The sequence below is a fragment of the Anomaloglossus baeobatrachus genome, chromosome 2 (assembly GCF_048569485.1).
Source record: "Anomaloglossus baeobatrachus isolate aAnoBae1 chromosome 2, aAnoBae1.hap1, whole genome shotgun sequence".
In the NCBI taxonomy this organism is placed as follows: Eukaryota; Metazoa; Chordata; class Amphibia; order Anura; family Aromobatidae; genus Anomaloglossus; species Anomaloglossus baeobatrachus.
Genome location: NC_134354.1, coordinates 737,527,299 through 737,553,950, shown reverse-complemented (window position 1 = coordinate 737,553,950; position 26,652 = coordinate 737,527,299). Strand labels below are relative to the sequence as shown.

At 46.7% G+C, this 26,652-nt stretch overlaps 1 protein-coding gene across 1 annotated transcript in view; it reads right to left on the bottom strand.

Annotated features, from left to right (window-relative positions):
* The window catches only part of CRYL1 (crystallin lambda 1), a 214,394-nt gene extending 190,005 nt beyond the window's left edge, over positions 1-24,389 (bottom strand). The window contains exons 1-2 of the mRNA XM_075334644.1: positions 24,221-24,389; positions 224-331 (exon numbers count right to left, since the gene is read on the bottom strand). Of these exons, the coding sequence (XP_075190759.1) occupies positions 224-331; positions 24,221-24,261 (149 nt within the window). The 5' untranslated portion in view covers positions 24,262-24,389. The remainder of the gene's footprint in view (positions 1-223; positions 332-24,220) is intronic.
* Between the last annotated feature and the right edge of the window lie 2,263 nt (positions 24,390-26,652).

Sequence of the window (26,652 nt, the reverse complement as noted above, 5' to 3'; positions counted from 1 at the left end):
TTGGTGGGGGTACTGGGTGTCGGACCCCCACCAATCTGTTAATGAATACCTAGATAAGGATAAACTCATTAATATCATAATAGTCCAGTTTAATGTTACAAAATCAGTTTAATTGGCTTCTGTTAACTTTGATTTTTGAGGTCCATCAGGCTGTATATTTTTGACTTCTAGATAGAATTGTCTGCGTCTAGTAATTATAAAGTTATTACAAATTGAATCATACCGTATATCTTCCAGAGCTGCGGTGACTTGTTCTTTCACAATATCATACAGTCTGACTTTAAAGCCACCGCTTGCAAACACCATGGCCCAGCTTCGACCAATGAGACCACTGAAGAAAAAAAAAAGGGAAAAAAGTTAGTAATCATTTTTCATATATTTCATAAGTCCTGCAGTTATTTTTGGAATACTTTGGCTCTACAAGCTATTTTGCTATGGAAAGTATTTACTATGCAGCTCCCACAACAAAGGTCCAGCAAAAAACTCTGTAGAAGTATAGATCAGTTCAGTGAGTGGCTATATGTTGACATGCTGCAAATCTCAAACCCGCAAATCTTGTTAATTTACGCTGCAGATATTTTCTGCATGCGCGTGCATAAGATTACTTGGAATCTCATGATCTCTTTTTATTTCTGACACAGACACACATGCATGTTCAGACTGGCCCTAAGGGGCACTGGTGGACACAGATAGAAAAGGGGTTAATAAATTGGAGTAAGAGGGTGTTTTTTTTTCTTTCTTTTTTTTTTTAAGTATAGGAGTTTGTTTTGTGCTGATTTCTTTTTACTTACATGATTAGTAATGGGGGGACCCCACACCATTTTTTTTAAATTATTATTCAAACAATTAAAAAAAACAACAAAACACCTGGGGTCCCTTCTATTTTTACACAGCCAAGATAATGCACACAGTGAGGTGGAGGGAGGGGCTGCAGCCTCCAGCTGTCTACTTTATCTGCGTTGGGTATCAAAATACGGGGGACCCTAGTCTCACTGTAACCAATCACAGACACTGTCACACAGGGTGGGCAGGGGAATCAGTGAATATGCATGAGATTTAATAAGTGGACCCTAAAGCAGGGTGACAGCTGCATGGGGACTGAGTAAATATAATGTCCTGCTTTGCAGCCCGCTAGCCCTTACTAACACCATTGTATAGAACACAAATCCGAGTCCCCATAGACTTATATAGGGTTCAGGTTCAAGTCTGGTCCCGAACCAAACTTTTCATTTTAAGTTCGGCCGGACCAAACAAACCTAAATATCTGTGGGTTTGCCCACCTCTATAATTATGATTTCCAAAGAAGGGGATCAGATTTGATCCTAACAAGTTAGGCATATGTTTCCAATTAGTTCTTGTTTTTTCTCTTTGGAAATTATAGCAGTGCTTGAAATTTTGTTAACCCTTCAGAATTTTCCTTATTTCTGCATTAATTTGATCTAAAAATACATAACATTTTCACAAGTCTTTAAAATTTAGAGAACAAAATAAAAATTTTAGAACTTGTAATCTTTTTTACTGAGGAACATGATTTAATATCACATGTCTGTGAGTGGCAAAATTATGTGAACATTTGCTTTCAGTATCTGGTGTGACCCCTTTGTGCAGCAATAAAAGCATCTAAGGGTTTATGGTAATTGATGATTACTCCTGCACATCAGAATTTATTCCATTCCTCCCTATAAATTAACTATTTTGTTATGCTGGTGGATTTTCTCCCATGAATTACTTATTTCAGCCATCTACAACAGTTATATATTATAAATGTCATGATTCATGCACAGCTCTGCCATTCCTGATCCAGTGCATGTATCCTACCTCTGGGAGGGGCTTGTTTGCTCTGGCTTTGTTCCGGGGGTCACGCCGCTATATCTTGGTGCTGCTGTCTCCTGGATGCCGCCAGTGATATTTCCGGCTTGGTGTCATGCTACTCCTCTGAGAACTACTCTGATTTGTTTCCCTGCTACCCGATACCTTTGTCCTGACCCCTGACCTGCCCAACCCCAATCTCTCCGGCCCGGTCTGACCTCGGTTCCGCCTCCCCTGCCTGACCTCCGTCCCTCCAGCACTGCCTGACCTCCGATGTCCCTGCTCGCTGCGTCCTCCGTGTGTCCTGCCCAGTCTTACCTCTGTGTTTCACCAGTTTATGTAGTTTGTTTCCCAGTATCCAACCTCGGCTCTGTTCTTGACTGTGACTAGTTTTGCTCTCTGTTCCAAGACATGACTTGCCGGCATTGACCCATTTCTGTTTGACTTCTCTGCCTATTAGTTTGGCAACCTCTGGTGGGCATCTCCACTCAGGTTAGTTTTCCTGCCTGAGTGTCTGTACCACCTAGTGGTAGTCTGACAACAAAGGTCAAGACTTTGACATGATCACTCCAAAACGTTAACAACTTGTGTGCTTTGGGTCATGGAGTTGCATCATGACTCACATTTTCTTAAGATTCAGCTCATGGACAGATGTCCTGATCTTTTCATTTAGAATTTGCTGCTAAAATTCAGAATTCATTGTTCCATCAATGATGGCAAGCCGTCCTGGCCAATATCCAGCAAAACATCCCAAACCATAATTCTACTATCACTGTATTCCACAGTTATTTTGAGGTTTTAATGCTGTAGTGCATCATTTTACTCCAAACTTTTACATCCGTGTCTGTGTTGGCCCCATCTGACTTTGTCCTCAAGTGCTTTTGTTACGGGCAACAATGTGACAACTTTGTTTCATATTCTAGGACTTGTGATGCCATCCAAGCAAGGAGCTAAGGTAGGTTTCACATTGTCTCTCTTCCGTGAGCATTGTACAGGGCTTCCACTATATAAATCCATGAGTTTTCCCTAAATTGTTGCTGTCCCAATCATGTGGGATATTTAGTTTCCATTCTGATTTTTTGACCTTTGCCTTATGATTCTGCATTGTTTTTGAATTCCCTGGTTTTAATCCGGTTTAGACAACCCCTCTCTGTTAGCGTGCTTCACTGACCAGCAGCCCCTCCGTGAACCCAACCCAGGGAGCACTGTGTCCAAATCCCTTTACATGGGGTTGAAGGGTAAAGGCTAGGGTTCCTCTGATATGTAACAGATGTAGTTTTTAGCGCAAAGCAGCTGCCAAACTATAAAGAACAGAGTAAGACCTCTCTCAGTTGGACCAGGATCCCGCAGAACAAGTTCAGCATTGTGAAGCCTCTTTGGCAAAAATCACTTCATCACCTCCCGTAAATTTTCTCAAACACAAGATGAATGTGCCTAACTAATTTTCAGATGAAAACAATAAGATGTTTTACCTTTAAAGAAAGTTGTGGCCTTTACTTCAGCCTCCACCCACATATGTCTGGTTCTGAAAACCAGTATGTGGATTCACTACTTCTCTGCTGCATATTGCTCCTCAGCCTTCAGCCTTTTCCCCACCGCCTGATGTTCCAAATTTCTCCACAGTTGGCTTTTTTTTTTAAGGTCCATCTGCTTCTGTATGATGACCATGACTATTTAGCGTTAGTCGAAAGTAAAATAGCATCCCCACGCCAAGGAACATGTACAGATGAGGAATATTTTATACTGAGGTCGAAGCTGGGCCATAGACTCTCAATAGAATGACCAAGCACTTCACCATCACTTCAATACTGGACATCCAGACCAAATCAAAGACATGTTAGTACAGTTTCTTCTACGTGACTCTCTTTCTTCAGCTTTGCCCTTGACAATTTGTCTTCATAGGTGGTTGCATAAACTCTGACAAGAATGCATCACTACCTATTACTTAAGTGGCTACTACACTTAAGGAAGACCCCATGCAGTTTCGGGTGACTAAATACCATAAACAACAAAGGGTCAATAGAGTAAAGGAGAATTTGTGAAGCTGCTATGGAAAGTTATAAATGTTCCTGCCCAAGATTACTGCCCACTGACAAGTACCAGTGCCTTTGTGGGTATAGGGATCCCCACCTGGGGCACAAGTATTTTCTTATGATTCTGCAAAATATTGCTCTCTGTTTATGTTGTTTAGAGAAATCTGTGTAGCTCAAGGACTTTATTAGTTCTAGTTCCAAAGCAAATTTTGGTCTTTATGTAGTTGTTATCCAAAATGTATGCATAGACAATTCTTTTTTTGCTAAACTTAAAAAAATGTGTTTTCCTGATACCAGATGTAAACTTCCTGGGGAATATCTTGTTTTTCTAAAGATATCCGAATCTCTGAAATCCTTGCAGCCCTTCTTTGGTTGGTGAATTACTATTGTAAATGTATTACATATTTTTCCAAGGTAGTTAAATCAGTCAATGGTTGGGCTAAGAAAAGGTCTGATTTAATCAACTGGAAACATGAGGCAGTTCATGCTTTTCCTGAGTTAAAGGGAGCTTTCTCACCTGGCCCTGTGTCACGATGGTCTCTCGTCATTAGACTTGTGACAGGTTTGAGGCCAGAGTCTCACTTTGGCTTGTGAGACTCTGGATTTTAAATGTTTTCCCTTTCCTTTGGTGCAGTGCAGTTTAATATCAGTTTCACTGCTAGCAGCTCCTGGCTAACTCTTCTCCTATGCAGCTGGTTTGTGATCACACCCATTCCCTTTAAATAGTCACATGTACCATCACATGACGCGGGTAATAGAATATCCATTCTATTAGCCAGAGAGGAGTAAGGTTACCCAGTTAGCCACTGGAGCCTTGCTGGTGGTGTTAATCCTTCTGGTGGAAGCAGTGTTGGCTGGAGTCCTGGTGTCTGTCTGAAGCCGTGAAGTTGGTGAATTCCTTTTGTTTATCCCGTAGTCGGTCTTCTTTTCCTCATGGTATATTAATGCAGGGGTGGAACTAGCGCTCGCGCTGGCCAACTCAATAGTCAGGGTGAGAATAGGGCAAGCGAGGGCCTAGGCACATGATCGGTGACAGGGTATAAGAACCCAAATTCTTTGATCGACCTAGTATTGTATGGAAATCATCTATGAATTCCATGATTCTGTACTCGCAGGTCATCTTTGGAGTAACATTTTATCAGATTGGTATCTAGAAAATTTTATGGCCAACCATTCTTTGAGATCGTAAGGAATATTTCATGGCATGTGAAATTTGTCACAACACCACAAACCCGTCCCTAAAGGTCAGGTCCTGGAATCCATCTCTCTCTGTGGACATTATTACTGACCAACCATCCTCCAAAGGATAGGGCTGTTATTTGGGTGGTGATATACAGACTCAGTAAATTGTGTCATTTTGTTTCTCTGTCTGGATTACCTAAGTCCCAAACCCTAAGTGAGTTATTTATTAAATACATTGTGCATTTGTCAAGGTTGGGAATTTTGGGGAACCACAAATGGGGTTTCTCAGGGTCACAGAGTTGGATTTCAAATCGATCTGCGGAGATATAAATTAATCTGACAATAATGATCACGTATTCACTGTTTGAGCAGAAGCAAGCTTCTGGCTGATGTATTAAAATCTCATGATTATACAGTCCAACATTTGACCTTGAAACGGAAACAAGGAGTAAAGATAAAGTCCCAGTTTCACATCTCAGTTGGTGAGAACCAACATGTTATGAATACAATCAATGTGTTATGAATACTTCTTTGTTCATTGTACATTTTAGCTTATCCATCTTGGTTAACACATTCCCGAGTGCACATCTTAAAATCATATTATGGCGTCTATGCGATTGTCATACAGACATATAGATAATTATGCAACAACATCTATGGTTTAATTACATACTTATTATTTAATTATATATATGCAGATTATCTTATTACATCTGGACAAACTGCGTACAGCCCAGGCCTTACCCCCACACATTTACACGAGATTCCCCATAAAAATTGTTTCCCACCAAAGAATTCAATTTGTTTCATAATTTTGGAGGACATTCTATAATCTAATCAATTTTTAATTATCTTTATCGACTGCCTACCACCCAGGGATCAATGATCAGACTGAATGTGTTACCCAGATAATCAAGCAGTATCTTAAATATTCTGTCTCTGATCAGCAGTTTCACTGGGAACAATATCTGCCTTTAGCTGAGCTTGCCATTAATAATTAGCATTAGAAGTCAATTAACACCTCTCTGTTTTTCTGTAATCATTCTCGCTTTGGGTCTTTTCCAAATTAGTTGTCCAGAGACTGGAAAATCCATAGACAAGTTTAAAGTTATCTGGTCCAAGGTCATTGAAAACCTGAGAAGGGCCCTGTCAAACAGACCTCTCCTAAATGAAGAAGCATGTGTATGCCAAGAATCGGTCTTGGGGACCTGATGTGGTTATCCACTAAAAATATTAAAACTCAAGATCCCTTCCATGATTGGTTCATTCAAAATATGAGCTAAAACATACTATGTACCAGTGCACCCAGTTAGAAACCCTCCTACTCCTGTGTTGGTTAGAGACGATCTAGAGTATGAGGGACAAAAAAAATCGTACATTGTCGGGTTGTAAAAGGCTCCCTGAAATATCTTATTACTGTGGAAGAGTTATGGGACAGAGGAAAAATGTTGTGTTTCGGCTAATAATGTCAATGCTGCTGACAACCCTATCAGGAGCTTCATCAATCTTTTTCGCATAAGCTTAGTCCTAAGGGTTAAGAATTATGAAGTCTCTCGGAAGGACGAAGAAGTGCTGTTACCTAAGTTTCTGTGTTTGTTCCCTCTGATCATGTAGCTGGGCAATGCTGCACATTTATTGCAGGTGACAGTGCAACAGCTGTTTAATATTGTGGGATTTCTGGTGCTGTCCAAGCAGGGAGCGAATAGGCTAATTCCTAATATAAAGAGAAACCAAGGGAAAAATTGTGAAAACATACCCTGCTGTAACTAAATAAAAGCATAGTGCATATAAACATAGGGTACTTAGTAAACACTGTTTTTGATAAAAAAAAAGCATAAAGCTATCCCACCAACGTTGGTGGGATAGCTTTATGCTTTTTTTGATCAAAAACAGTGTTTACTAAGTACCCTATGTTTATATGCACTATGCTTTTATTTAGTTACAGCAGGGTATGTTTTCACAATTTTTCCCTTGGTTTCTCTTTGTCTTATGGCCAGTGTGAACATGAGCTCACAAGCTCCATGTATACCATCTCATACTCCGGCTCATTTTTTTGTTTTTTTTGTTTTTTAATTCCTAATATAGTCTTCTCAATATCTGCTATCTGTGAGCCTTTGAGAGGGATCACAGGATGAAAATATCTAGCTTTATGTCTCTTATTGCTAGTTAAAGTTTATACCTGACCTTGGTTCTTTCCTTTACCTCTGCAGTCCTGATCATCTGTGTTATTTCATTTCTGAGCACAAAATGTCTGACCTTTCTCTTAAGATTGTAATTTATTTTTTGACTTCTCTGGGTTTGACCTTTCTTAGATGACTGTTTTCTGCTAACCCACTCTGTTCGCCAACAGCCTCTTTGTGGACCTAACCCAGGTGGCCCTTAGTTGAGATCCCTGTACAGGGGTGAAAGGGTGAAGGCCAAGGTTCTTCTTGGACTTGATATATATAGTGTCACCGAAGAACAGAGACACCCATATAACCCAACTCCACACCAGGGACTGTTTTAGGTAAGTATTATAAAATTCTTTCTACGTTCTACACAGCGGCCTTGGCTCTTATACACAGCATATTAGAATGCTGTATATAAGACCCCGGTGGTGGTGGCCAGAGCTTATAGGCCCCAAATCTGCTGACAGGTTCCCTTTAACACTTTCATATTTCTATGCAGTTGTTCAGGTTCACTCTCCTTAGCAAAATTGTTTTATTCAGGGACTTAAATGGGTTTAAGTGGGGATTCTTTTGTATCACAAAAAGATGGAATTGGGTTTTATACTTTGGAGCACTGTCTTGCTCAAAAACCCAGTTGTGCTTAAGCTTCAGACAACGAATTGATAACTAGTTTGAATAAATTGTGCTTTACATGCTGCGACATCGCTAGTGATAGCTAGCGATGTCGTGCGCGATAGCGCCCGCCCCAGCCGTTCCTGCGAAATGTGGTGATCGCTGCCGTAGCGACATTATCGCTACAGCAGCGTCACACGCACATACCTTTTCAGCGACGTCGCTGTGACCGCTAAACAATCCCTTCTTCAAGGGGGAGGTGTGTTTGGTATCATAGCGACGTCACTGCGGTGTCACTAAGCGGCCGCCCAATAGAAGAGGGGGGACAGAGATGAGCAGGACGTAACATCCCGCCCACCTCCTTCCTTCCGCATTGCTGGTGAACGTAGATAAGGAGATGTTCGTCGTTCCTGCGGTGTCACAAATAGCGATGTGTGGTGCCGCAGGAACGATGAACAACATCGTACCTGTGGCAGCAGCGATATTTTGAAAAAGGAGCGACATGTCAACGATCATCGATTTTTAACGATTTTGCGATCGTTGATCGTCGCTCCTTGGTGTCACACGCTGCGATGTCGCTAACAGCGCCGGATGTGCGTCACTAACGACGTGACCCCGATGATATATCGTTAGCGAGATCGCAGCGTGTAAAGCACCCTTAAGTTGATGCAGCAGTGATGTAGCACACACAAAAAAAAAACCACATCGTTGTTGCAGACATCCAGGGGAGGATTATAAGAAGCCTGGGGAAATCAACACTAAAATTATCCCAGAACATCAGAAGAAAAACATTTCAATGTGGTTCGAAATCATTCACCTGAAGTCATATCGAGTGACAGTTGCAGAAGAGTTAAAGGAGGGAATGAACAGAACTGTGTGGTGTACTGAAATTCTCTGCTGTATATGATAGACAATGACTATTTGCTCTCGTTGTACTACATCATGGCTGTTGATGCGTGGTTCGATGTAACTGGTAGAACATTAGGTACTAACACACAGAAAATTCACAAACTGCAGCAACAGCTATTTCATAATTAAAAAATCTGTGTTTGGCGAGCTGCTATTAGGCTTCGGAGTTTGGATACAGAGTTCTTCGATAAGCATGTAGATAAAGCCATGTACATGGAGGGTTTTGAGCAATTGTATGAATGTGAACTGCTCCCAAGAATTGGTGTGCTTTCTTTCAACAAAAAACAGGGTTCTGTATTTCATGGCCCATCCTTTTTCCAGTGCCACATTCAGAAATCTCCAAACTTTGTCTTCCTTTTTTTCTTATTGCGATGATCTACTTGGTTTTCAGCGATGCTTCTGTGGCGCCCTGGGCAAGCCAGGACGTCACAAGCACTACACCAACACACCTCACACTCCCAGTCAGGCACACCAAAGTCAGACAAAAACCCTTGTTGCCTCCCTCCAGGGGCTGATGTCCACACCAGGGGGTGGGCCAGGCGGTTGGCCCCGCCCACCGAGGAGTTCACAGTCCTGGAGGCGGGAAAAACAGTTAGTTGAAGTTTGGAAGTGAAAGTGAGAGGAGAGAAAAGTGGTAAAGGAGCAGACAGAAAGTGGTCCGGGTGTGTGGCCCGGACGGAACAGCAAGGTTGGCAGAAGGTGGTGACCGTCTGCAGGAGAGGCCGATTGGAGCTAGCCGTAAGGACCGTTGACGGGCGGTGGCCCGGCGGTACCGGACCGGTACGCAAAGAGAAGCCAGCACCATCCGGTAGGGGCTTACGGACCCCGGCAAGGCTAGGAGTCGCCGTGTAATTTGTCAAATCTGTTAGTGAAGGGAACCTCCTGGGTTTCCCAGCAGCCAAGTCCCGACAGAAGGCAACAGTCCAACCGTTAGAGGGAAACACGGTCACCGCCAAGGCTAAAGTTCCCAGGGCCAGAGCCTGTGGGCAAAAGGGGCTCCTTCAGCAACCTTCAAGCTGGGGAGCGGGTTACCAGTGGGAACCCATTGGAACCGTTTACACTACACAGGTGCAGGGAAAGGCAGTCACCATCAACCTGCCGGGAGGAGAAACACCGCAGCCGTCTGTGGGACCCGTCCATCCAGCCGTTTGTTTTACCGGAGACTTTGCATTCGTCATTGGCTGAGTGAGTACCACCGTGCCGTGCGGCACAGCGCTGCCCCCGCAACCCTGCACCTCACCAGGCCCCGTAACCCGCCTGCCATCCATCCCTACCCCATCACCGGGCCCCGGGACCAACCAACCCCCTACCCACGGAGGGGAGAACCAACATCCAAGCTGCTCCCTGTCATCGCTCCCGGGATCCCCGTCCAGAGCAGCGGTGGCGTCACCAATCTCACCACAACTGTGGGTGGCGTCACGGACAATATAAATCCCCAAAACCAAACCCCTTTTCACTCACAGGCGAGGAACGCCGCTCGAGTCCCCGGGATCCGGCCCACCGCTCTCACCACCACCGAGCAGCAGCAGCCGGACCCAAGCAGTGGGAGAGCGCAGCGTCCCCTCCTCCGCCCGCGACAACTTGGCGTCACGAACAGGATCTTACCGCTCTGCCGTCTGGTAGAGGTGCGCCTTGTGACCGCCGGAGGTGTCCGGCCGAAAAATGTAAGAAGCCGCCATCTTGGGCGCGAAAAATACCCGCTCGAGTGTCTCCTCGAGCAGTGGAGGCGCGAAGGCCAAAACCCCGCCCCTGTAGAGGAGCCGGAAAGAGACTAAGGGGGACTGATGGCGTCTGGCCGCATGTAGCCCGCGGCTATAAAAGCAGAGACGCCAAGGCCCTGCGGCCATCTTGTTGCTGGTTCCTGGAAGAGGCCACCAGAGCCATGTTTATGCCGCCCCGCAGCACCGTAGCCCCCGCGCCTGGAACCGCGGCGTGGGTGGAGATCCGGACCGCTCAGCTCCAACAACGGCTGCAGTTCAAGATGCAGCTCCTCCTGAAGGAGTGGGAGGCCGACATGGCGGAGGTTGTGGCGACCGTGCGGAGACGCGAGGAAGAGGGAGTTTCGGAAGGGAGGGTGAATGACCCACGCCCCTGTACCCCTAGTGGGTCGGTCATCGCGGCCGAGGTACCCAGTCCACACCCGCTCACCCAGCTACCTCCCCCGCTACCCGTATTGGCCGCCGCGCCCCCGCCACTAGGCCCGCTACCACCGCAACCGGAAGCGGTACCCCGCACGTCCGCCCAGGCGGATCGGCCTGCAGCCGGAGCCCGTGATCGACCAGAACAGCTACCGTGGAAGGTGCCGAAGCCCGAACCGGAGGTATCTGCGGAGACTTCCCCCGAGCCGGAGCCGACAGGCCGCTCCGTGCAGGAGGCCTGGTGGAAGAGGACCCCTGCGCCCATCCCCCACACCTCGGCTGAGGTTGCGCCGGGTTGCCGCTGCAGGGCAGCACCCCAGGCCAAGTCACCGTGGGACCTTCCACCCAGATTGCCAGTGGTGGGCAGTGTCCAGAACGTCTCGCGGGGCCCGACCCGTGCGCCGGAGCTCGCAGCAGCCCCATATTGGGACAGGGAGCAGACACTGCTGGGCCCGGAGATCGCGGAAAGGGAGAGGAAGAAGGCAGAGTTGGTGGCCCGCACGATCCGGGAAAAAGAAAGCCTCCGGCAAGCGACCTTCCGTGTCCGGGGCCCCCTGTATGAAGGGCAGGTGAGGCGGTTTGATGTCCGCCGGGGCTATGGCTTTATTTACGAGCCAGGCCTGGAGGCCGAAGTCTTTGTAGCCCGGCGGGATGTCAACGCCCACCTGCCGGAGGAGCACCCAGGCCGCAACCTGATGCCGGGAGACCTGGTGCAGTACACCCGGCACTGCGGGGAGAGGGGGTGGTTTGCGTTGGATGCAAAGTTGAGGGGCAGCCAAGAGGCCCGGGTGTCCACCGCGCCCCCTCCCCCAGCCGACACCGAAGAGTCCGAGTGATGGCAGCGGAGTCCCGTTGCGAGCTGTCCCCATTGGGACCACCAAAGTACCGTTTAAAAGTTTTAAAAAAGATTGTGAATGATAAGTGAATGATTACCAAAGAAGTCACCTGATTGACCATCCCTGATTTGAACCGGTCGTTGCCGGCAACTGTTGTCCCCGTGGGGACTGTTTGCAATCAATGCGTAGAAACTGCTACGGACAAGCCCGAGAACAGGCAGGGCAACCACAAACTTGTGGTGTGTAAATAAAAATGTTGGCTTTACCGTAACTGCCTCCGGAGAGGCTGATTTGGAGGATGGGCCTGGAGGGAAGTGATCGCCCAGGCCCGCCACTACCGCAACCGGTGGCGATCCTCCGGGGTTTCAGGGGTTCGCCATGGACGTGGGTCCCCTGAAAAGGACAGAACCCGCTCGGGTAACTTGTGCTGGACTGGGGTCAAGGGGTGCTGCCCATTTGCTTAGGGGCAGCATCAGGGCCAGGTTGCTTGGGTGGGAGAGAGCGGAAGCCGTTACCGTTAGCAACGTTTAAGTATGTGCCTCCCGATGTGGGAAGATTGCAAATGTTTTTATATGTTAACCGTTTATCTTTTTCAGTTGTGAAAATAAAACCGGTGATGGACGGGCAGCCCGCGGACGATCTGCATTTTACTAAGGGGGAATGTGGCGCCCTGGGCAAGCCAGGACGTCACAAGCACTACACCAACACACCCCACACTTCCAATCAGGCACACCAAAGTCAGACAAAAACCCTTGTTGCCTCCCTCCAGGGGCTGATGTCCACACCAGGGGGTGGGCCAGGCGGTTGGCCCCGCCCACCGAGGAGTTCACAGTCCTGGAGGCGGGAAAAACAGTTAGTTGAAGTTTGGAAGTGAAAGTGAGAGGAGAGAAAAGTGGTAAAGGAGCAGACAGAAAGTGGTCCGGGTGTGTGGCCCGGACGGAACAGCAAGGTTGGCAGACGGTGGTGACCGTCTGCAGGAGAGGCAGATTGGAGCTAGCCGTAAGGACCGTGGACGGGCGGTGGCCCAGCGGTACCGGACCGGTACGCAAAGATAAGCCAGCACCATCCGGCAGGGGCTTACGGACCCCGGCAAGGCTAGGAGTCGCCGTGCAATTTGTCAAATCCGTTAGCGAAGGGAACCTCCTGGGTTTCCCAGCAGCCAAGTCCCGACAGAAGGCAACAGTCCAACCGTTAGAGGGAAACACGGTCACCGCCAAGGCTAAAGTTCCCAGGGCCAGGGCCTGCGGGCAAAAGGGGCTCCTTCAGCAACCTTCAAGCTGGGGAGCGGGTTACCAGTGGGAACCCATTGGAACCGTTTACACTACATAGGTGCAGGGAAAGGCAGTCACCATCAACCTGCCGGGAGGAGAAACACCGCAGCCGTCTGTGGGACCCGTCCATCCAGCCGTTTGTTTTACCGGAGACTTTGCATTCGTCATTGGCTGAGTGAGTACCACCGTGCCGTGCGGCACAGCGCTGCCCCCGCAACCCTGCACCTCACCAGGCCCCGTAACCCGCCTGCGATCCATCCCTACCCCATCACCGGGCCCCGGGACCAACCAACCCCCTACCCACGGAGGGGAGAACCAACATCCAAGCTGCTCCCTGTCATCGCTCCCGGGATCCCCGGGATCCGGCCCAACGCTCGCGCCACCACCGAGCAGCAGCAGCCGGACCCGAGCAGTGGGAGAGCGCAGCAACCCCTCCTCCGCCCGCGACACTTCATTGGAGGTGCGGCCATAAAATGAGTTTTGTTTTTTTTTTACATGACTTCTAAATAGAGATGAGCGGACCCATGGCAGGTCGGTTTGGGATCTGGACTTGATCTGAACACCAATGGAAGTCACATATTGAGTAGTTCAGGTCTCTGCCCACGTGTAGCCAGCCATAAATAGATCACTTATTGGGGAGGGTGGGTTTTTTCCCCCCATTTATTTATTTTTTTTTTTACACACTTTATCCTATCACACTGTTGTTACCCCCAGTGAGAGCAATTCTGCCACTGCAAGCAGCTCGCACTGGGTTGAGCACTAAGAATACCCAAGCACAGAGATACTTGCGTAAGTGGTTTGCATATATAGTGACCCCAAAATATTTTTTTCTTTAAGCCTGTGTTTGATACGCACACCGAAACTCAGGTTTCTCTGCTTCTAAATAAAGATATCCTTAAGGCCCAGTTCACACAATTCTAATTGATGGTCAGTATACGAAGTGCAATACCTGGATTGACCACAGGTCTCCCAGTCCTAACCTGACCTTACATCCTCATAGAAGCATAGGTGGCTGCAATTTCATGTCGGGAGACCCACCATCACATGGAGTACTGCAGTCTGTGTATGGACCGTGAAATATGCTTGTGTGAGCCCAGCCTTAAGGGTACTTCTCACATAGCGAGATCGCTAGCGAGATCGCTGTTGAGTCACAGGTTTTGTGACGTACCAGTGACCTCATCAGCGATCTCGCGGTGTGTGACACTAAGCAGCGACCTGACCCCTGCTGTGAAATTGCTGATCATTACACACTGTTCTGGTTCATTTTTTCCTCGTCGGGCTCCCACAGGGAAGGACGCATCGCTGTGTTTGACGCTGTGTGACAGGGTCCCAATCACCACCGAGATCGTTATACAGGTTGCTACTGCGCCCTCTATCGTTACTGCGTCATTGGTAAGGTCTGACTGTGTGACATCTCACCAGCGACCTGCCAGTGACTTGCCAGTGACTTACCAGCGATCCTGACCAGGTCGTATCGCGGTCGGAATCGCTGGTACGTCGTTTAGTGTGACGGTATCCTTAAGGTGAAGTGAAGGAGTCCACATTATTCTGTAACCAATTTGTTTCGAACACATGTACCAATAAGAAACCCTATACACCCACATGTACTGAAAATGCACAATAGATTGCATTTTCACAGCTTTTTTTCTGGTAATGGTTTGTATTTTGTTGCCTGTTAAGCATCAACTCATTGGTTTTACATTAGTTTTTGTTTTTTACAAAAATACAATTTTTTTTAGGTGTTTTGACACTGTTAGCTTAAAAAAATGCTACAGTAACACGTACTACAATCTGTGCATTTTGTTAAACAATATGTCAAAATATACCAGCTAGACGGGAGCCAAGAGTACACTGTCTGGTGAACAGTAGCTAGTGGAAAAGTTAATATCCATGTCAGTTTTCCCTGGTTTGTACATTTACCTGGAGCCACACATCAGATACATTATCAAATGCAAAAATAGACAAGTTTTCATCGTGTTATTGTCACGTACACACTTCTCAGCACGTAACGTGGGGTGTGCCTGCAAGGGTTAATTTATTTCCACTCACTCAATCTCTGTTACAGGCTATAAAGTGACCATAAATCACACCCTGATACAGTCCACACACCCCGGCGCCACCAATCAACCACATGGGGTGAGGAGCCCCCAAAATATACTACTGTCTGACAATGAACAGGGTCACACACTCTCCGTAAGTCTATGGATTCTACAGAGCATACAAGGATCAAACTTATTAAAATGTTAAGCTTTAATATAAAAAATACAGTAAAAAGTTGTAAAAGAAAATTGACACACAATTATGCAAAACCGTTATAAAGGGGAGAAAATAACAGAAATACTTAAACTTCTCAGTCAAAGGTTACCTTCTGTTTCCTTGGGGGGAGTAGAAAAGCTTTTTTATGTATGTGACGGGGTATGCGACAGAGCAGTAAGGGACGCCAGGCCAAGGAACAATCCAAGAAGATTTAATGAGGCAGGGAGCATAAAACATGCAATATTAAAATGGTTCTTTAGAGTCCACACAAAGGAACTAGGTCCGGGGGCGCCAAGGAGAATGCAAAAGTCCTCAAAGTCCAATATCCATGTACGGGCGATAAGGAGCTGGCCTTAGCACAGGTCCTCACCCTTCACTCAACAAAGCATAACTAAAAACTAAAACATGGGGCTGAATCTCCCACCCCTCCTTAGATCCACCCCCTTAACATTTGCTACTTGTAGTTAGAAAAGGGTTCCTAGACACAGCCTCCAGAGATTGTGTACTAGGCAAGCCCCCTGCAGAGGAGAACAATATATATGCAACCCCCCCCCAAATCAAGGACAATAGCTACGGCTGAAGCCTGATTGCAATATGATACAGGCTGGGGGGATATAATCTTACAACCCCTTCCCCCCTCAATTGGTGTACGGACTAGTGACCTCAACAGGTCGCTTGTCAAGTACACGTAAACATGGTGGACCTGACTCAGGGCTCTTCTTGGCTGGACAATCCGTCTGCATTTTGGTGTTGGCTGCCCCTTCTATATTGTATGGTAAAGTTATATGGTTGAAGAGCCAGGCTCCATCGTAGTAATCGTCCATTGTCCCCAGAGACTCTGTTCAGCCAGGTGAGGGGATTGTGATCAGTAACCACAGTGAATTCTCGTCCATACAGATACGGCCGTAGTTTCCTAAGGGCCCACACTACAGCCAGACATTCTTTTTCAACAGTTGCATAGGCCACTTCTCGGTCCAGCAGTTTCCTGCTGAGGTAGGTAATGGGGTGCTCCTCCCCGGCTGCATTCACCTGGCTGAGGACAGCTCCCAGTCCATAAGAAGAGGCATCCGTCTGCACAATGAATCTCCTCTTGTAGTCTGGAGCAGCCAGAACAGGATCGCAGACCAAGGCGTCCTTCAGCCGGTTAAAAGCCTCATCACAGGCTGGAGTCCAGATCACCAGCCGGGGCATCGTTTTCTTCGTGAGGTCTGTAAGGGGCTTGGCCACACTGCTGAAATGAGAAACAAATTTTCGGTAATAACTGGCAGTGCCCAAAAAAGCCATAACTTGTTTCTTGGTTTGGGGTACAGGCCAGTCTCTAATAGCCTGGATTTTGGCAGGTTCAGGACGTAACTTCCCCCCTCCTACTCGATGCCCTAGATATTGGACTTCACCCATCCCCAATTGGCATTTATCAGGTCGAATAGTTAGGCCTGCTGTGAGAATCCGGTCGAGAACAACAGCTACTTGATTCAGATGTTCCTCCCATGTGTGGCTGAAGATGGCGATATCATCCAGGTAGGCACAAGCGAAGTCGCCACATCCCCGGAGGATCTGGTCCACCATTCTCTGAAAGGTTGCAGGGGCGTTTTTCATTCCGAAAGGCATATTTAGAAATTCATACAGACCAAAGGGGGTTATAAAAGCCGACTTTTCTCTACCTTCCTCCGTCAGGGGAATTTGCCAGTATCCCTTACTGAGATCCAAGGTGGTGACGTATCGTGCCCCAGCTAGCCGGTCTAGAAGTTCATCAATGCGGGGCATTGGGTAAGCATCACTGATGGTATGGTCATTTAGTCGTCTGTAGTCCACACAAAATCGAGTACTCACATCTTTCTTGGGTACTAACACAACAGGAGAGGCCCAAGGACTATGGGAGGCCTGAATCACCCCAAGCTGTAACATCTCCTCCAGCTCATGCTGCATGGTGTTTCTAACTGATTCTGGTACCCGGTAGGGAGCCTGTTGTATGGGACAGATGCCCTAAGTGTCCACATGATGTTGGGTTACTGTGGTTCGACCTGGTCGGGATGAGAAAGCAGCCTGTCTCTGATGGAGCACTCCCAGCATTTGTTTTTTCTGTAAGGAATCTAAGTGATCTCTCAGAGGAACCTGTTCCACAGTGGATGGGGCTCTGGCTGCTTCAACAAGATCAGGTAATGGGTCCTCATCCTCCTGACCATCTTCTGAAGCCAGCCGACAGCTTGCTATCATAGGTAATGTCCGGTCATGGTACTCCTTAATGATATTCACATGGACAGTCCTTAATCTTAGACACTGATCATCTAGAGCAAGAAGGTAATTGGTGTCGTTTAGTTTTCTGAGAACCCGGAAGGGACCCTCCCATGTTGTCTGGAGTTTATTTTGCCGATGGGGAACAATCATTAAGACTTGTTGTCCCTCTACAAATTCTCGATAGCGTGCTTTGCGGTCATACCATGTCTTCTGTCTGGTTTGAGTCATCCGTACATGATCCTGAGCCAAACTAGCAAGTTGAGCCAGGGTTTCCCGAAGCTTGAGGACATATGGAACAACAGGGGTTCCTGTATCTTCAACTTGCCCCTCCCAATATTCCTTTAGCAGAGTTAAGGGTCCTCTGACCTTTCTTCCATAGAGTAGTTCAAAGGGGGAAAACCCAGTGGACTCCTGGGGAACTTCCCGATAGGCAAACAGGAGATGGGGTAGGTACTTCTCCCAGTCGGAATCACTGTCAGTGAAGGCCCTTAGCATATTTTTCAGTGTTTGATTAAACCGTTCACAAAGTCCATTGGTTTGAGGATGGTATGCTGTAGTTCGAATTGCCCGTATTCCACAGGTGCGCCACAGACACTGCACCAACTCTGACATAAACTGGGAGCCTTGGTCCGATAAGATTTCACTGGGGAATCCTACTCGGGTGAAAATGGTAACAAGGGCCTCGGCCACCTTGGCTGCAGAAATACTTGACAAGGCCACGGCTTCTGGATATCGGGTGGCATAGTCCACAACAGTGAGAATGTACTGCTTTCCAGATTTACTTGGTTTAGCCAGTGGTCCAATGAGATCGACAGCTACTCTTTGAAAGGGTTTTTCTATTATAGGGAGTGGTTGCAAGGGTGCCTTTGGGTGATCTCCGGGTCGCCCTCTACGCTGACATATGTCGCAGGTTCGGCAGAAATGCGCCACTGCTTGAGAAATTCCAGGTCAATAGAAAATTTGAGTCAATCGTCTCTCGGTGCGGGTTTTCCCTTGATGGCCAGCAGTAGGAATGTCATGAGCAAGGTGTAATAGGGAAATTCTGTATTTCTGAGGAACAATCAGCTGTTTGCTATAAGTCCAGGGCTTATCTAAGGAGTCAGCGTTGGTAACTCGATATAGGAGTCCATTTTCTCTGATAATTTTTTCCCCATTTTCTCCTAACTGCCCTACTTCAGCCCGAGCTCTAAAGCTAGCCAGGGTGGGGTCAGTCTCTACCTCTTGTCTAAACTGAACTTTATCCCAAGTGACATTCATATGAGACCCACAAGAAGAATCACTCACCGGCTGTGAAAGCAGTTCGGGTGGCCTCAGTTCCATTGATGGGTTGAACACGTCCACATCTGCTGCTCTCTTTGCTTGACTTCTGGTTATCGCGCCGACAAAGTGGCATTGAAGATTCCCCACATCATTCCCTAGAAGAATGTCTGCAGGAAGGCCGCTCATCACACCAATCGTGCATTGTTTTGCTCCAAAGCCATAATCCAGGGTCACACTCGCTCTTGGAATGTACCTTTGAGTACCTCCAGCCAATTCAATAGCAATTCCTGGTCCCTTTTGAATTGCTTCTGGTTGAATTACTCGGGGATCTGCGATGGTGAGAAAAGCCCCAGTGTCACGAAAGCCAACAACTTTTTGGCCATCCAGCACAACCTCCTGTAGATGTTTATGCTGAAGATCAGAAGAACAGGCGGCTGTGGCTCGCACCCCATAGACTCCTGGTAGGGAAGTCAACATATCAGAGTCACTTGGCAAATCATCAGGGAATGAATCCAGCTCTTCTCCTGTTGAGGGTGTCTGTAGATAATGAACAGGCAAAGGGGGTCTGTAACTGTTTTGCCTCTGAGCACCTGGACAGTGAGCTTGCAGATGACCAGGCTGCCCACATCCATAACATCTGCGTTCTATGAGTCTTTCTCCACGTCGTACTCCCAAAGAGGAGGCAGGAGTAGTAGGAGGCACATTCACACGGGGTCCGCCATGTGTTGGTAGTCTATTGGGACGGTGAACATTGGAGGCCAAAGGACAAGGGACCACTGGTGTTGGGGAGCTGGTAGTTTTTTTGTCACCGACTAGTAGCCTTTTCCATTGAGGCTTGATGGTGAGCACCTCATCAGCTAGAGCGGCAGCTTGTTCCACAGTTGATGGCTTTCTCTCGCGCACCCATTCCCTGATTTCAGCAGGGCACCTGGCATAGAACTGCTCTTTCAGGATGACCTGGAGGAAGGTCTCCCAAGTTAAGGCTCCCTCTCCCTCCAGCCAGCGATGGCATACTTGTTTCAGTCTGTGGGCAAACATTTTGAAAGACACTTCTCCATCACAGGCTAATGTACGGAACTTAGTCCTATAAGTATCTGGGGTCACGGCATAATGTTCCAGAATGGTCTGTTTTATCTCCCCATACTCACAATTCCACTGAGGGTCCATAGCTCTATAGGCGTCGGCAGCTCCACCCTCCAAGAGGCCCACACAGGTGTCTGACTCGCTCTCTTTCTGGGACTTCCATTAATCGGCACTGATGCTCAAAGTCCTGAAAAAAGCCCTCAATGTCACCTGCAGCTTCATTAAATGGCTTAAAGTCCTTGCGGGACACTCTGGAGAATTCCCTCATAGTTGGTGCTGTGGTTAAAGTTTGTCTGGAGCCTCTAGCTGCTTCCACAGCAAATCTCCTCTCCAGCAATGCCCTCTCCTTAGCTCCGCGAATAGCCTCCCTCTTATCTTCTATGGTGGCCTCATCTCCAAGCAGTGCCATCTCCTCCTCATACCACAAAATCCATTGACTTTTTTGGGTATTTACCTCCAGCTCCCGTCTTTCCTCCCTTTGCTGTGGAAATTGTTCCTCGGTGCCATCTTGCAGGCAAGCGTTTTCCAATGCCTCAATTAGTTGCTCCTTAGAGAGTCCTTTGTAACCGACTCCTAATTCACGGGCCATTGTTTGTAGGCTCACCACAGTCCAGTTCCTGTATCCTGAGGTTCTGAATCCAGATGTTAATGGGCCGTTGTCCTCCATTCTTTCTGTTCTGATCCCGCCGCTGCCACCAGTTTGAGACGGGGTATGCGACAGAGCAGTAAGGGACGCCAGGCCAAGGAACAATCCAAGAAGATTTAATGAGGCAGGGAGCATAAAACATGCAATATTAAAATGGTTCTTTAGAGTACACACAAAGGAAATAGGTCCGGGGGCGCCAAGGAGAATGCAAAAGTCCTCAAAGTCCAATATCCATGTACGGGCGATAAGGAGCTGGCCTTAGCACAGGTCTTCACCCTTCACTCAACAAAGCCTAACTAAAAACTAAAACATGGGGCTGAATCTCCCAACCCTCCTTAGATCCACCCCCTTAACATTTGCTACATGTAGCTAGAAAAGGGTTCCTAGACACAGCCTCCAGAGATTGTGTACTAGGCAAGCCCCCTGCAGAGGAGAACAATATATATGCAACCCCCCCCAAATCAAGGACAATAGCTACGGCTGAAGCCTGATTGCAATATGATACAGGCTGGGGGGATATAATGTTACAATGTACGACCCAGCTTTTAATATGTTTGACCCTAGGCTTTTGTTTCCAGGATGGCCTAGATTTTAATATTTCAATCTCAGGTCTTTGAATGGACTGGGGACTACTTTAGGGGTGAGTACCTTGCATATTAAATACCCTGATTCTTCCATACACCCCCCTTCTTAGAAAAAGGGAATACTGGCCAAAAGGGACCATCAGGTCAGGCTTTGAAGCTCTGTGTCCCTGGCCAATGTGACACCCTCTGAATTCTCCTGGCCCCCCCTTGATTCTGAGTTCCTGTAATCAAAACCCTAAGGCTATGTGCCCACGGGACCTCGTACCCGTGGATATATCCGCAGGTACGTCCAGAGTTTTCCGCAGCAGCTCCCCGGAATCCACAGTTATACATAGCTGCGGGATTCCAGCGAAATAGCTGCGGTATTTCTGCATAAATAATTGACATGCAGTTATGTGCGGCTGCGGGACATGCGCAGCATATTCCACAGCCGCATATACTGCAGCATGGACACAGACACTCTCCATGTCCCATAGGATAACATGGGGAGTGTCTGTACTTCCTGAAACCTGCAGATTTATCTAGAAAATCCAGATAAATCTTTCAGGTTTTCCGTGGGAAAATTCGCGGGTACAGAGTCCCGTGGGCACATAGCATTAAAGGTTATGCCCTTTGTGTAGAAATGGCAAACTTAAACCACTGTTACTTTGTTTCTGCTATTATAGCACCCCTGAGACCCTCACGGATCTACAGGGAAATGCATCCTCTTGAGGATGCAGGACCTACCCTTTGGGACCTGGAGTACCAGTGCCGATTCCATCCAAACACGACCAAAATCCTAGTTCACCACTCCACACTGGGCATAGAGGGTTAACCATGTAAGGGGATGGTCGCCATGGGAACCAGTCCTTGGGTATAGCCAGCCTGGTGGGAGGAGTCATTCAGTCAGTCGGTAGTGAGGAGAGAGTCGAGTAGCACACAGGAGAGGTGTGTGAACATGCCTGAGCTGGGTCCGTGTAACGGTGACCCCGGGGGCACAGGAGAGAGGTTGCCAGGACAGGTAACAGAGATACCGCTGGGACCGGAACACGCACGGGGCACAGGGCCCTAGGTCAAGCGCAAGTTTTAGACTGTTTGGCAAATACCTGCCTGTTGAGGACACCTTCACGGACTTCACCGAACCAAATAATCTGGGGGCATTAGCAGTAAACTAGGATCGGGGTTCGGACACTTATCTCCCCACATGGTCCGCGCTGCCCGCCATACGGAGATGGACACTGTACCCCAAAAGGGACAGTCGGGGCTACCAAACGCTACACGCTACAGGGACCCAATCAACAAAGAGTGCCGGGGACAGAGCAACCTGGGTCACTACATTGGCACTGGTCCTCCAAGGTACCTGAACCAGCAACCCCTGTGTCCACAGTAAGTAGAGACTGTTAAAGACAACCTGGTGTGGTCTCCGTTATTGCCCAGTTAGATCTCCCAGGCACAGCCCTACCTATGGAGGGCCTATCATCACAGCTGCCACTACCATCAGCCCTGGGAGTACCCACATTCAGCAGCGGCGGTTCTCCATCCTTAACCGCAACCCGCAGGTGGCGTCACATGACAAAAAACTCTTTACTCCCCTGTAAATACTCCCATTAACAAAAGGGGCCCAGAGCACAGGACCGGTCAACGGCCAACAAAGTGACATTCTCATTTATTACTGTACGGGATCGAGTACCCCTTCTCTGGGCGCTAGACTATCATACATATCCCTTACAGTTATATATTGCCTTTATTTTACTCACTTATATAGCACTTTTAATTCCACAGTGCTTTTACAGATGTGATCATCACTGTCCCCACTGGGGCTCACAATCTACATTACCAGTATGTCTTTGGAATTGGGAGGAATCCAAAGGAAACCCATGCAAACACATGGAGAACATATAAACTCCTTGCAGATGGTGTTTTTGGTTGGATTTGAACCCAGGACCCCAGCACTGCAAGACTGCAGTGCTAACCACTGAGCCACCGTGCTGCTCTCTGTTATATTCAGTTTCCACCTGCTTTTGGTTCCTGTGTCCATTTTTACTATTTGTGTATCAACTATTTTTCTCGTACGAGTACGAAACTGATGATGGTTTCCCAAACTTCTAGACATGTCAGTGAAAACACCACAATATGCAGATGCAATACAGTTGGCATTGTGTGATATCCATTTTTTATTATTTTTTTGTTTTCGCGGATGTCCCTTTTTTCTTTTGGACAGTTTCATATATTATAATATGTACATGTTCTATAGAATAAGCACGGCTAGAACATGTGTGCAAAAATCACACATGTGAATGAGGTCTAAAGGCCCTGTCACACACAGATCTGTGGCAGATCTGTGGCAGATCTGTGGCAAATCTGTGGTTGCAGTGAAACTGTGGACAATCAGTGCCAGCTTTGTGGCTGTGTACAAATAGAACAATATGTCCATGATTTCACTGCAACCACAGATCTGCCAAAGATTTATCTCTGTGTGTGACGGGGCCTTAAGTGCCAGAAATATGCAGTGTGTATGGCACTCTGCAGTTTGCGGACACATTGGCAACATGATGGAATGTAAACGCCTGGCAAGTTAATTTTGGAAACACGCGTACGTATGGTATTTGCATTGAATTTGCTCCTTTTATATCACGGAATTGCCATTAACAAACCATACAAATACAGTATATTAATGTTATTATAACTTTCCAAATAAGTTGAAGTCAGAGGATGTGTTTATGCAACCTTTCTGTATGGAAAGACACAGATACACTACAATGTGGAAAGTTATCCAGGATCAGCGGTTTTGTTTCCTGTTTTTTGGAGGGGGGATGGGAAATGTGGAAACTTCAAACTCTGAGCTTAAAATAAAATTATACAATAGTCACATAAAAGCAATGTATAATTTGCTGTATAATCTAAAATTATCATTTTAATTATTTATACATTTTTTAAAAAATAATAAATCTATTAAACATAAATATCTATTAAAATACCTTTAAAGTGTCTCTATTTTACAGGTATAGACAAAATAATTTTTCCTATGGGCTCCTGTATTAAATTTTAAATTTGGTATATAAAGGCGCTTCAAATATTGTAGAACTTCAAAATCCAACATGGCAGTTTTGGAAGTTGAAATTTCTACACAATTGCTTATTTCTGCCGTAAACACTTAACGTAATCTAAATGCACACGACAATTGCAATTCTAGCAGCATGCTTTATATAAGTAAGTTACCTTCCAATAATCACAATACTCCCTTCCTTTGGGTCAGGCATGTTCACCGGTAGTGTGTTTTGACTACAGATTCAGATTGCAGGAAGGATCCAGACTAGCACAGAGTTTCACAACCCTGACTATTTACTTGCTGTCTGCACAAGTCTCATGTAATCTTTGCTGTGATTGGCCTCCTGAAAGGCTCCAGCCTGAAACATGACATCGGCAGGGGGATTGGGTGCTGATATTCAGGGCAGTGCCCCACCTTCATTTCATACAGATCTGGTATGGCAAACACAAACTCTCCATAGTTGTAGGACAGCTCTTCCTGATGCAAACTATCAGAAGCGTAGTACAAAAAGTAGGCTTGGCCAGTCGGTTAACCCTTCTGTGGCCTGAACATTGCTTCACCTGTATGAGATGTCAAAGTGTACTTGTTAAACTTGCATAGATGGCAATTCACAGATGTAGGACCACGGGGGAACACTATTCTCCTTATGGAGACTTTGCAAGCCCGTCTGGCTGCCAGTGAGGGGACTTATAGCTGCCATGCCCCTCTGCAATGTAGATGTAGGACGTAATTCGTAAGACGCTGGATTGTCATAACTCATCACATCAGCAAACACAGAATGCTGACAATCTATTAAAGCATATCATTAGGAAAATGAATTGATCACAAACATGTTCCGCAGCGCTTTATATACATCATCAACACTGTCTCCATTGGGACTCACAATATAAATTCCCTATTATCAATATGTCATTGGAGTGCGGGAAGAAACTGGTACAAAGGCATGCAAACACAGGTAGAACATACAAACCCCTTTGCGGAAGTTTTCCTTGGCAGGATGAGGTATAAAATGATGAGCATTGAAGGGGATGTCCTTTTAATTTACATATATGCTGGGTGCCACAGAATGACATTCCACATAGCTTATTGGCGCATGTAGATAAATATATTACCCGTAATGGAGCAATTTTGGAGCATGATCTATTATAAGTCTGTGTTGTTTCATTCCTTTATGACTAATAGAAATGTATGTTTAGTTGCTGCCAGTGTAAGACTATGAAGGGACGCACCACTTAGTAGGGACAAATGTGACTCTTAACACGCAGCTGTCACGAATGTTGACGTTGTTGACGGGGTTATATATTTCTCTAGAACTGATTTATCTATTTATGAAGATAAACGTCTAGGGAGAATCACAGAGCAGCAATTCAATAAAGAGTTATAAGAAAAGATATTCCAGAACTTTGATTTCATAGAAAACATTAGGATTAGAGATTAGTAAACCTGCGGTTTGGTGTTGGAACCAAACACAGACTTTACAAGGAAATCCATGTTCGGGTTTGGAGTTCGGGTGCTTTACGTATGCTAGCCACTCAAGTGGGCATCGCTGTGCTTCGGTACGCTCAGTGCGAGCCACTTGCAGTGTTTGAACGGCTTGTATTAGGAGTACAGCGTTATCGGATGTAGTGTGCACAAACAAGAACAAAAAAAACTCTCCTTTACCCCCTTGGAAGTGCTCTGTTTATGGTTGCCTATATGAGGGTGGAGACCCGAACTGCCCAATCAGTTACTTCCAATATGGTTTCGGGTCAAGTTCAGGTCCAGAACAGAACTTTAATGTCTGGCTGAACTCGCCGAACACGGACTTCCACGGGTCCGCTCATTTCTCATCAGGATATATTAGAGTGGGGATAGGTCCTCTTTAAGTAGGTGCAAATATGAAATTTATTAGGAACAAGAAATTAAAGATATGTACACACTTGCACAGAATATTTTGAATTGTTCATTTGCTTTCTAAAAGCAAAGTTAAACTTTTTTAATAGTCATCATAATAAAAGTCTACAATTTGAGAATCACAGTTTTGACAGGTCTCTCGGTGCTAGATATAGTAGAAGGTCGGAAAGGCTTTGTACACATCTCCACAAAGAGGAGACTGGAGAAAAAGGACCTGTGTATCTCAGGGATGGCAAAAAAAAGGTTAAAATCACTTAACATTGTCCTGATAGAGTTAATGAAGATAGTAGCATACTGGATATACACAGACCTCACATCCAGCCTGTATTACTGGGAGAAACACTAATACAAGAGTACAGGAGAAAAATCTACACCTTGGAGTACACTACATACTGTATATCAGGAAGTCAAAAAATGAATGTAGAAATGAAGATTGAGACTGAAACTTAAGGCCACTTTACACACAGCGACATCGCTAGCGATGTCGTTGGTGAAAGCACCCACCCCTGCAGGTTGTATGTCACGGGCAAATCGCTGCCCGTGGCGCACAACATCGCTAACACCCGTCACACATACTTACCTGCCTAGCGACGTCGCTGTGGCCGGCAAACCGCCTGCTTTCTAAGGGGGTGGTTTGTGCGGCGTCACAGCGGTGTCACTAAGCGGCTGCCCAATAGAAGCAGAAGGGCGGAGATGAGCGGCCGTAACA